Here is a 12,582-nt window from a genome sequence, read left to right as displayed (position 1 = left end):
TCCCTTTTAAGGAATAGGGTTTTTCGCCTGTAAACCGTACGTCCTAAGATCCGAATTGCTTCCTTTTTTTTTTTTTTAAAAGATACACCCCCCAACTACTATAAATAACATTCTAGTGAATACACTTTCTTTTCATGTGAAATAAGCAAAAGCCGATTTATTGTTTCTTTTGATCGTATAAAGTATAAACCATTAGTAAATCTCTCCAGAGGATTTGGCAGGCTCTAACTAACTTTGAAAAATATTCAATCATCCTAGAATATCGATTTTTGCGTTTTAGGATTTTAGACTACATCCTTTGACGTTGCGATGCGTTTACAAAAAAAAAAAAAAAAACTTCTAAATACTAAAAGTACTTTTAAAATGTTTGATAATCAATTTCTCATAACTTAAAAGAGACTAACTTTTGGTAATTTAAAAATAATTTTGTTAAAGGTGCTTGAGTTAGAAGTGCTTCTTTCCTTTTCCCAATAAAAAAAGACGAAGAAGAAGAAGTGTGATTATTGTATTTAATTCATGATCCAGGTAATTTGACTCGCCACATGTTGTGAGTCGTTCCTCCATAAATACCCGGATAAAATGACTCTCTAAGTTAGTTTACTCTTTTAAAAGTCAAATTAATCGACATCAGTACCAAATATATCGTTATTAAGTTGCTCTCAAATGTGATTAGAAACAAGTTTAACATATATCCACATTAAATCAGGTAAGTTGACTTGTTATTAATCATATTTCTTATGCTGCACGGGACGGGTATGTCGGATCTGATAGATAGGTAAATTCAGGATTGGGGCTGTCTTTGAAGAGGTTTAGTTCGTTCCATTCAATTCTTTCTATTCTTTCCAATACATGGTTAGCAGTAAGAGAAAAATGTCAAATCTCTTTAAGGTAAAACTGCTTAAGAAATTTGTTCACTAAATCTCGTGTACAATGTCTTTGTTGTTTTAAGGAGATTCAAATAATAGTTGTTTTCCAAGGTTTATAGAAGGTAACTGGATCTTATTCAACACAATAACATGAACGAACATTAATATCTGCAAAACCTTAGACCTAAAAAAATTAAAAATAAATAAATATTCTGTGTAACCCAAAACGATCGACAGAAGGGAGGAGACCATCTCCTACTTGCCTCATCCGAGGATTCTGTGCTTCCATTGTCCAAATTATAGATGCCGACCAACTTCTTACGTTGTTTTGTAGGCATTCCAGAACTGGCATAACATATATGATTGGCTTTAATTCCAGGGAATTTAGAGGCCTGGATCAAAGCAGAAGAGCTATAGCCAATAAAGGCTGCATTCCCACCCAAATTCTTGATCTCTTTCCACGTTTTCTTCACTGGATCCACTTCAAAAAGTTGGAAAACACGGCTTACGATTTTATGACCAGAACAGCCTTCTTGCACAACCGATTGTCCACTAGGCCACGCGACTACGAGCAACTTCCACGACGATTCCATGATGTACAAATGCACTTCTTCGCGAGGGATTTGAGTAATGAGTTCTGCCTCGGTAGGATTAGGCCCTAAAACGTGGAAACGCCAAACATTTCCTTCAGAATTGATCCCAAAAAATTGGCCATGGCAACAAGTAATATCTTTGAACTGAAAGCTCGACCTGTCTCAATGCTTCTCCAGGTTTTGTCTCCGGATTTCCAGAACATCAAGACTTGAGCACAACCAACAAAACCATAACCACGAAGTCTGAAGATTTTGACGATAAAACCATCCTGTGTATGAATTTTTCTGCCTTGGTCGGATTCTCATTCCATCTATAATCAGGCATGGTAGTTGAATGTGGTAATTGAATTTTGGTACAAGGTGAAAAGGGATTCAAAAGCCTCATATTTCCTCTTTTTCCTATGGTCAAGAACCATCCTTGAGATTCAAAGAATATCTTACGTTTTGCTTCAGGTAAACTGACCTTGTAAACAATTTTTTTTCTTCAACAAGCTGCAAAATTCACGTTCATGTTGGCCTTCATCCTTCCCTGGAAGCATCAAGTATGGTATATTCTGCCACAAACATATTCCCGTGAAGTTATCTTTGTTTGCAGCTTCTTTCAAGGAAGTACAAGTGGATCGGAAAGCTGTGAAGTCTTCAATCTCTTTTAGTTTTCGGGCTATGGTTTCAAGAGGATCAAAATAAAGATCAGACCAGTTTTCCATGTTCTCGTCCATGATTAATGGATCCAAGAAACTAAAGGTTCAAGAGCATGGACACAAGACGTAATGTTGTTGAACATCCGATTTTGTAATGGTTGATCATTACCAAATTCTTGTGAGAATAGAATTTCAGTTTCCGCCGTAGTAACCTTTCAGTCTCCCAATTAGATTAGGGACGGGCAGGCTTCACAGCTCAATTGATTTGAGTTTCTAATTTAAAGCAGCAATATTCCAGTTTCTAAAATCAGGTTGCACTAGAATTTCCAAATTTAGTCATTGTTGATTATTAATCAACTGACGTCGCCAAACCCAACCATATCCGGAAGTTGGGAATTTCCAAAGGGATCGAGCTAACTGCTTCCTGGTCTAACCGGCTAGTGAACCAAAAGAGCCATTAAATGTCAATGACCGATAATTTTCTTAACTGGTTAATTATAGTTCAGCTGGGAAGGATACCGTATTCATGGATACCAAAAATTTCGTATGTTATTATGTTTACCCTTTGAGAAAAACAGCAGTAGCATATTAAGCTACGGTCCATCCCCCTCAAAACAAACCGGACTTCATGAGGTAAATCTAGCTACTAAATCACAAAAATACGACAATGAATGATAATTTAATACAATCTTGAATAACCTGTATGAATTATAATGGGCAAGAGGGTTGAACTTTTGCAACTTTAATTACTACACGTAGTATGTTAACAACATATGGATCTCATCGTACAGTACAAAGCTTCATTATATTCATGGTGAAGCGCAAACCAGGTCCACCTAAGTTCACTGGAAGTAGCCAAGTTTAGCCAGTTTACTGGTCATTTGCAGCTTCTGTTTGAACTTTCCAAGCGGAGCCTTCGAATTGTTTTGCATGACTTTCATGACATGCTACTAGGGAAACTGAAGTGATTAGCTGTAAGCTTCCACCAACTTGGTAAAAATGAAGATATATCTATTAATAGCAGCATCAACAACTTGTTTATATTACATTAAAAAAAAATGGTTAAAAACACATTTAACCTATGGCAAAACTACCTCATAATTTGGTATATTCAGTCTTCAAAGCCAAATATTATATGCAAGACAAAAAGACATTAATATGTTAAAAATTTACAAATTTCGATCTCATTTATTTTGTTTTATTTCATTTTTTGAACTCTATGTTATCAAACCTACAATCTTTGATGCAACGTCCAATCTCCAGTTTCACTCAAGGATTCCTTTTAGCACTCTTGAGGTTACGTACTCTCATTACAAGCTGTTGTCTTTCACCCTCCACCTCTGCAAACTTGAGGCTGATTTCTGAGTATCTCTCTTGCATCTCTTTAAGTTCGACTTCCATCATGCTGTTCCTCTCCTTCAATGATGTCAATTCACTTAACAATTCTTCGACTCTAGAATCAGATGCACAGGATTTCACATCATTCTGTGTCAAGTCGTCATGACTGCTGTGAGGGCAGAATGCATATAATTAGAATAAAAAGCATTTACAGATGACCATAATAAAAATGTCATCTTGTAGGCAAGTTTTCCAAGTGAAGTGACACCTACCTCTTTCTTGAGGATGGGGCACTATTTTCCTCAGGAATGCAAGCGTCGGTGCTCTGTCTTCCTGTAGCATCCATCACTTCTTCTGCAAGTCTAGAATCTAGAGTGAGATCCTTTGGAGCTTCAGAAATCTGCATCCAACAGTGGACAGTTATGAAATTGATGCATAACAGAAATTGCGATCCATGGAGCAAATCCTAGCTACAACTAAATTTCTGACAAATGACAGTATAAACTTATGTTGCTTATAAATTGGCTAAGCCTAAAATTGATTCGATAAGGAAGTAGAATTTGAATGTGGTTTAGTAGGATATCAAGAGGAATACTTCAATAGAATGCTTGTTGAATCTTAACCCTGTATATGAATGGTGGCATTTACTTACAAGAGGAACAAACTGAATCTAATATCAGCGATGAATTTAAACATATAGTGCAATATGGATAAGTGAAACAACTATTCAGCAGTCCATTTGATTGCATAGCACAAAATTTGGGTTGCTGACCTTGTAGCAATTTTCTTGGCAAAAGCTTGTTGTATTATGATTGAGAACTTCCAGTCTTTGTTCTAGCTCTTCAATTTTATTCTGAAGATCTTTCTCTTTCTCCAAAAATGAACTAGTTGATTTCTCAAGAGCAGTTTCCCTCAGTTTTATTTGACCCTGTCGATCACAGAAAACATGATGGTAACTCCTTCAATCAAGCATAGAAAAGTAAATATGAAAAGATCTCAAACAGTCAGATGCTGATCACAAGGAATTTAATGCTATATGCATGTTAATAAATGCTTTTGGAGAAGTCAAACATATTTTAGTTTCTGATCTGGAGCTATGCCACAATTCAGTTTAGCTAAGTGCAGTAACTTATTTACCTCTAGCAATTTTACTTTTTCCTTCAGACTTGCAACCTCTTTAGGGGTGCGAGAGGCATTTTGAAATTTGTTATTTTTTGAAGTTGCCTTTGTTCCATCAGAAGCTGTTACTCGACCATTGCTATCCTTAATCTTCTTCTCCATGCTGTTGAATGCATCTTCTTTCCTCTTCAAGTCACCTTTTAATTGAAGCACTTGCTTCTTCAATTTCTCTTTCTCCAATGCATCCTCTGACAAAGTTTGCTTCAGTTCTTCACATTGAAGTTTGAAATTGTCAACCTCTATCTGAAGATTTTTGGTTGTTGATTCCTTTTCATCCTTCAAATATCTCATGCTATGCAATTCCTTCAGTGACAGCTCTTCTTTATCCTTTGCCAAAGCAACCTTGCTTTCAAGTTCAGCCCTTTCATTGTTAGCTTGCAGTAATAGCAATTCCAGTTCCTTACATGACCTCCTCATGTTTTCTATTTCGAACCTAAGAGATTCTCTTTCTTCTGCTTGGTCCGAAAGGTTTTTATTTTCCATTGCAAGCGTACTGATTTCAGATTTAAGCATCTGAATTTCCTGCATGAGATGCAGCTGAATTTCTTCTGCACTCTTTACTTGATCCTCAAGTTGGACAGATTTATCTTGAATCTCTGACTGCAACTCTTCCATGTGATTGGACATGGAAATCACTTTATTAGAGAGCTCATGCAATCTTGCTTCATAATGGTGGCTGACCAGTTGGAGCTCCTCAGAACCGTTATGGAGTTTTTCTTCAAGATGGCTTTTCTGTAGACGGAGCTCATTGGCTTCAGTCAGTGCCTTGGCAGCCAGGTTTTCATTCGCCTCAAATGTAGATGCCATTTGCACAGAGAGCTTTCTGAATTCTTCCTGAAGCCGCTCTGCTGTACTTGCATTTTGCCATCGCATCTTTCTAAGACTTTCCTCAGCTCTTATTGCTCTCTGCTCTTGCTCCACTTTGGCACTAGTAAGAGCTTCCATATCAGCTTCATAGACTTGTGCTTGTTTTTCCAGTTCTTCCTCCAGGTTCTTCAACTGGTCTTCAAGTTCACTTACACTGTTCAGTGCATCTGAGTGTTCCGTTGACTGCCCCTTAATTTCATTCTCCAAGCTCATAACCTGACCTTGAAGTTCACTTATGGTGACCAATGCATCTGCATGTGCATCTGACTGCTCCTTAAGTTCATTCACCAAGGTCTTGACCTGTGCTTCGAGTTCACTTATGCTGATGAATGTATCTGAATGTTCATGTGATTGCTCTTTAAGTTCATTCTCCAAGGTCTTGACCTGTCCTTCAAGTTCACTTATGGTGTTTAATGCATCTGAGAAATCTTGTGACGTCTTGTTAAGTTCATTCTCCAAGCTCTCAATTTGGGCTTCTAGCTCATTTACACTGGCATAAGACGATGTACATTCATACTGCATCTTGAGTTGTTCCTGCAGCTGGCTCTGCTCAAGTTTGTAGGAGATGTCATGGTTTTCCTGTTTCAAGATCTCATAGTCGAGGGCAAGCTGCTCCATCTGCATCTCTATCTCCTCTTTTTCCCTCCGACAGATATCTATTTCACTCTGCAGGTCCACAATTTTTTGCTCCAGCATGTGTGCTTCCCTGGAACCAGTGTGCTCCTTAACAAGCTCCTCTAATGCTCTTTGCTCTTCATCATCATCATCTATTTCACGCCCATAGGTTGCTTCTTGTAACATTTTGGCACTATCAAGTGCAGCTGATTTGTTGGGAAGACGTGATGTCTCTTTATTTTTCTGTTCCAACATCTCATCCAGGTCACGGACAGCAAGAATCAATTCAGAGTTTGACTCTTGCGTTTTCTGAAGTTGGATTCTAAGATTATTGTTGAGGTCCTTCTCATAATTCAGTTCTTGCCGAAGTTCCTCAATAAAAGCATAGGGATCACCGCCTTCAAATTGCATCTTGTTTCTCGATTTTGCCTCCTCTAAACGGCTCTGGAAAGCCTTAAGCTTTTCGCATTCTTCTCTGAAAGATTCTCTTTCCTCTTTCAACTTACTAATATCTCTTGAAAGCTCTTGTCCCCTTCTGCTCTCTTTCACAATCTGTTTGCGCAGAGTTTGCAGTTCCAACTCAGACATCTTTGCCTGTCTAGCCAAAGCTGAAAGCTCAGATGTAAGCTTTTCAACAACAATATCAGGGGCCTCCTGAGAAATCTCTCTTAGAAGGGCTTCTCTAGGAGTGCCTGATGAGTCATCTGTACTTTCTTCAAGAACCAAACCTCCTAGCCATTCCCATGATTTCTGGCACTCTTCATTGATCTGTTCAGAAACATCAGAGGTTGGTCTGATTTGAATTTGAGTATTGAGTCCCAAACTGCTATCTGAACTTGAAGTTGTAACATCAGATCCGCTAGATGCCCTACAGTTTCCATTCAATTCAGCACTGTGGTTTGTTTTCACATTGAGTGTTGTTTCCTGTTTAAGCAATGATTAAACCCAAATAGAAAATACACATTCATCAGTCACTCTGGTTGAGAAAACAAAATGATATAGCAACAGTAATACAATTAGGCAAAAAATCTTCATCTTTGAGGGCACGTAGTGTTACCAAAAGACAAGTCTTTACAATTCTGCACCATCTTACAATAGGAAGAAAACAAGTATGGTCACTTCAGCATTTGACTGGAAAAAATAAGAGAAAAGCTTACATCGTTAGTATGTTTTTTGATCCCTCCCTCCATATCTCCATTGCTCAACTTTGCCTTTAAGCTCCTATCTTGGGAATTCTGTTTCAGATTTTCACTTTCTTCAATCTCTCTACCAAGACAAAGAAAGAAAATATTTTCATTAAAATCTTTTAAGAGTCCAGGTGACACAGCAGCCAACAACAATGGAACAAGAGTTAACGTTATAACAGGAGCAAAAATGAAATGTCTCGGCACCTGTGATCAACTGAATCAAGCATCCTCTGAATTGAAACCTGTTTGAAGAAAATCAATTGAGCATTTGTTAATAATCAAAAGGGCCAGAAAAGGTCCCGAAGGACAAAATCGAAATAAAAGAAACGTGTTACTGGTAACAAAGATCAATAATTGTGTTTCTCAGCCTGCATGTTTCAGAAAGAGCAGATACTAACATGTAATACAATCGCTGATTTTGAGTTCTTGAGGGGCAGAGAGACAGAGGAAATTTTTGTTGCCAATGCATAACAAGAAAGGTCAAGGGAAGCCTCCCCAACAACTCCAGCTTTTAGAGATGCCTGCAAAAGCTCCCATCAAAGCAACTTTCAGACACAAGTCACTTGGGAAGAAAGCAAACTGTTTAAAAGTCATCTGATTAAAACAATTCATACTGTTCCGATGAGAAAGTGATAGATTCGCTCATGGATCTTCCCTGTTTTTGGCTCTCGAACAAATTTCACAGTTTCAATAAATGGAGTATCCCAAAAACAGCTTCCATCTCGAAATGTTGCCTTCTCTAATTTCACAGTGGGTTTCCCAACGTCGGCAGGTACCACAGATATCGTTAGTCCATCCCCTCCTATCTGTGACACCTACATTAAAGCACAAATTCCTGAATCTTTACTTCACTTTTTACTTGCAAATCTCCCACAAAACCAACAGAAGTAAAGTCTTGCAAAGAAGGGGGTAAAAAAAAAAAGAAAAAGCTTGCCTACCAAGAAAATGCAGGTGATTAAAACCTCAGAACTTGAAGATTTTATAATTTTAATGTAAAAAAAATGTGCCCCATTCATACTCCTGTTGGACTACAATCTGATATTCAATGCAGCATTCGAGCAACATCCCCTATGCACACAAACAAATTTTTTTTTTTTTTTAAAAAAAATAAAAAGCCTGACCATCCCACTCTCCATATTTAATCAGTAAAAGATAGAATTTCGTCCACAATCCTCTTTATTTTCAAGAAAAGTCCATTACCTTCAATCCCCAAATTACATTGCGACAGTAATCTTCTTAAAAGAAAAGAACTTTGACCGGTAGTTTGCCAGTTAAATAGTGTTCAAATTGCTATATCATGCGTAGCAATATATATACATCAAAACGTGAAAAATGCTTGAAATTAAATGAATTCATTGTGCAACTATGAACCACCTGAGTTGCATGGAACTGCAACTTAAATTCAGCTTTGATCTTGTTCTTATCGCTCCTCCATCGCGCCGACTTAAACATTTTTCCCTTTTTTCAGCATCAAAAACACATATTCTCAGCTGAAAATGCCAGACCTCGCCGGAGCCCAGCTCTGATCACAGGAGCTCCGGCGAACGTCGCCGGAAATCCACCATTCCTGTCAATGACCACCCATACACCCAAATTTCCAAAAACCCAGTTCGAAAATCAGTAGAACTGATTCAGAAACAGAGAAAGAAAGCAAGAAATTGCACCAGACAGTGACACCGGGTTGACTCAGCTGTGAATGCAAGTCCAATTCAGGGCCAAAATGGCGTCTTTCTCTATTTGGGTTTGACGCTAAACTCTCCGGAATGAACTCAAGAATGAACTGGGAGCCTAAAATAAATGTAAAACAGATCTGAAGTGAAAGAAGAGTGATGAAGTCGTGCCCAATATTTGGTTGCCTTCCTTCTCGCTCTCTCTCTCTCTCTCAATTCCAAAATGTTAAAGAGTGATGCAAGGGTAATAAGTATATGTAACAGTGATAGTCCCATTTTTATAATGACGTCATTTTATTCTCTAATTTTACTAATTGGAAAAGAACAAAAAGGTGAAAATAAAAAATTACAAGTGAAGCTTCTTTTGTTTAATGTAAGATATGTGATCAGAGATTAGGTAAAATTAATCTTCAAATATTTATTGATCGTCTGATCTAAGGAGACACCGTGACGGTGGTAGGTGTCAAAATGACAATTATGCCCCTGGAAGGCGTTTAATTTTTTCTTTTTTCTTTTTCTCTTTTTTGACTAACTCGGCTTCGTCCATATTCATAAGAATCCAAGGATTCCAAGGAATTTTGATAAACAAGCAAGCATAGGATTCCAAGTTGTTTTCCAAGAGTAATGGACATGTATTTATTGTAGCATTAATTATATGATTCTGGTATAGTGGAATCCGCTGAAAATTTTGACCATTATTGTGGAATTTGATGTTTTCATAATGAAACAATTAATTGAGGAGCGGCATGGCAATTCAATTTCAAAATTTTGTAATTAGCTTAAACACAATATAAATGTAAGAGAATTCTGCAGTCCCTTCTGTATCATTTCTTCATTTTATATCTTCTAATAATAATAATTATAGTTTGAATTTTAATTTTTTTAAAAATTATTACAGTGTAAGGATTAAAAACACTTTTTTCACTATTCAACGACAAAATCAAATTGGATGCATGATGCTCAAAAAAAAAAGACTATAGGCTCTTCCTATAATGTAAACAATTGATTGGAAAAAGGAAAATAACATGATTTTATGGAGAAGATAGAGTATTAATGTATTTGCGTAGATAGTACTATATTTTTTCTCCCTTCAATTAATATGTTTTGTCAACTCTCAGAACTTAAACACATGTGAAATATCTAAGCGATTTCAAGCCCTCTTTATAGGATCCTTTCAATCATGCTGGTGGGACATATTGCTTAGAGTTGTTAGATTTATTATATGATTTCCCAAATTTATTTAATGAATTATGATCGTAAAAGAGATGCACAACTTCTTCTTCTTTTTTTCCCTCATTTCGGGTTTCTTTTTTTGCTGTTAAATAAGTAAGGATAAAGGGTCCCTCGCTACAATATGGACGTCAAGTCGAAAATTCCAGCGGATAAGTGTTGTACTCGAAGCAGCCGAAATGTCCCCATGCGGTATCAACTTTGATTAACTAAATCAATCAATCGTCTAGGTCCATTCCATCTAGAACTGAAAAGTTTCTTGTTTTCTCACCTCAAAATAAAAACTACTTACAAGGGAAGGGAAAATAACAAAGGTCAAAAGAAATTGCTTAAGAATAAGGAAACAAGAGCCTTGATTTATTTAATCATACGGAAGAAAACATCTTTTTTTAATTAATCCATAAGAAATGAACTAACATATTTTGTATAGACATGTCTGTGTGTGTGTGTGTTTGTGTGAGATAGAAAATGTCGAGGATTTGCACCGTGCAAAATACAAATAAAATGTTTAAAATTGTAATGAATTCAGTGAATGGTATTTTACACAACTCAAAAAGTTTCTGTATTGCTTATTATACATGTTTATCATTTGATTTGATAAAAAATTCAAAAGGCGTATCAACAAATTTTATTATACATGCTTATTGAAAAAAAATATTTTTTTTTACTTGCTAAATTGAGATACGTTTGGTTTCTACATACAAATATATTTTATCAACTGAAAAAGAAAAAAGACAAAAAATTCAATTGACAAGTACTCCCCCCTTTTTTTATAACTGACGTTTAAGAAATTTGCTCTTAAGTACTTTTATCTGTCGTTTTACTATCCCCATGCAGCATTAATTATTTTTTCACAATTTTACCCTTTTATCTCTCTTTTCCAATACAGGGTTCTTAATTACTACTCCTAGTTAGTTTACATTGTTTTTGGCCTAGTAAAACAGCACCATTTAGTACTCTAGTGAGAGAAAACATGGGTGAATTGGACAATTAATGAGGGTACAAAAGGAAAGTAGTGTATAGATTTAAACAATGAAAAACTTTTCTTAATTGGTGTGCAAAACCTTAAACGTCAGTTATAAAAAAAGGGAGGGAGTATTTATTTAGGACGAGCCAAGGACATAAGAGTCAATAGAGGTGAGTTTGCTTCGTTTATGCCAAGTGCCAACGGACTCGTTGGAAACCACGGAGCTTGCCACCAAAAGACGGAGCCAATTCCCCAACGGTCAACTATGACCACCACAGGACCCGAGACTACGTAGTTAACGTATTAATCACTGGTGATTATTTTAATTTTTAGTTTATCTCCAGATAACGACCTGTTACCAAAATTAATACCTCTTCACCCAATTATTTAATTAAGCAACTTTAACTAAGCATGTATCTAACTCAATAATTACCTAATTTTTATTTCTTCTCCTTTCTTTTCTCTACTTTTCTGTCCGACTGTATTTTTTTTTATTACGCAGACCACCCGATATATATTTCTGTTCTGTCGGTAGCTAAGTGTGTAACAGAGATTCGGGTACAGTGCAAACTACAATTTATTTGCATGTATCAAATAAAAACATTTTCAACTCCTTAGTTATGAACTAGATTGACTTTTTTTTTTTTTTGGGTTTCGTTTTCTTTATGGGATTAACAAAAGTTAACATAAGTACTGAACAAGTTCTAGTCAGATGCCTGGTCCGGCCGTGCTTGTTGATTGACCCGGTTATGTGTGAAATGCTATTCCGGCAAGCACAAAAGCAAATATTGGAATTTAGAACTGGTCTTCTCAAATAAACGTACAAGAAAAGTGCATAATATTCTCGTCTATCAACTTTATTACAACACAGAAAAAAAATAGTTTTACCTTATTATCAATCAAGTAGTATTTGAGGGCAACAGATTAGAGCAATTTTAACCCAAGAATCCAAATGGAAATGTCAAAATATAACTATGGTAAAGTCAATAATAGCACTATGATTTGTGTGGAAAACAAATACTAGTATATTAGTGCTAGGATTTAAGAGAGGTTAAAATAGTGGGATATAAAATAATTTTTTCCCCCATGCAAAAAAAGGTAAGGGGATTAGCATATCGTATTTTGCCTATTCTCATATGATTTGGCACTGCTATGTCACCTTTGATCTATTGTAACTTCTTATATGCTGAAAAAAGAAAAGATCATTTTTGCCACAGCTGGATTTTGGACCAAAATAATAAAATTAAATGCTGGATGTTCTTCATGCAACATTTTTTGTTGTTTTCTGTATGTTTATGTGCTTCAAAGACAAAAAGGATTTTAAAAAAAAAAAAGACGGAAATTTCGAATGGAAACTGAAACTTGCATGGTTCTAGATAAGTTTCGACAACTGAAGAAAATAAAAATAAAATGTATTTTTTTTGTCTAA

The 12,582-nt window shown here is 36.2% G+C and overlaps 1 protein-coding gene across 2 annotated transcripts; it reads right to left on the bottom strand.

The window, feature by feature from the left end:
* Positions 1-3,126: 3,126 nt before the first annotated feature.
* On the bottom strand, positions 3,127-9,172 carry LOC113780952 (myosin-9-like). 2 transcript variants are annotated; one of them, XM_027326742.1, is made up of 9 exons: positions 8,661-9,172; positions 7,901-8,101; positions 7,685-7,807; positions 7,491-7,528; positions 7,257-7,365; positions 4,576-7,023; positions 4,211-4,366; positions 3,711-3,838; positions 3,127-3,607 (listed from the first exon to the last, which is right to left on the bottom strand). In XM_027326742.1, exons 1-9 carry the CDS (start codon positions 8,736-8,738, stop codon positions 3,370-3,372), a joined length of 3,519 nt encoding a protein of 1,172 aa, XP_027182543.1. In that variant the 5' UTR covers positions 8,739-9,172; the 3' UTR covers positions 3,127-3,369. The 2 variants fall into 2 exon arrangements, with proteins under 2 accessions (XP_027182543.1, XP_027182544.1); XM_027326743.1 differs by having other exon boundaries at positions 3,127-3,604.
* Between the last annotated feature and the right edge of the window lie 3,410 nt (positions 9,173-12,582).

Source organism: Coffea eugenioides, chromosome 8 (assembly GCF_003713205.1).
Source record: "Coffea eugenioides isolate CCC68of chromosome 8, Ceug_1.0, whole genome shotgun sequence".
Taxonomy (NCBI): domain Eukaryota; kingdom Viridiplantae; phylum Streptophyta; class Magnoliopsida; order Gentianales; family Rubiaceae; genus Coffea; species Coffea eugenioides.
The sequence above is the reverse complement of the archived record's forward strand: the minus strand, read 5'-3'. Positions and strand labels throughout refer to the sequence as shown.

Coding starts and splice junctions, on each gene's coding strand:
- LOC113780952 (XM_027326742.1), bottom strand. CDS start 8,738: ATGTTTAAGTCGGCGCGATGGAGGAGCGATAAGAACAAGATCAAAGCT. Junction 7,529..7,684: donor AATCAGCGATTGTATTACAT/GTTAGTATCTGC, acceptor TTCTTCAAACAG/GTTTCAATTCAGAGGATGCT. Junction 3,608..3,710: donor GCCCCATCCTCAAGAAAGAG/GTAGGTGTCACT, acceptor CTGCCCTCACAG/CAGTCATGACGACTTGACAC.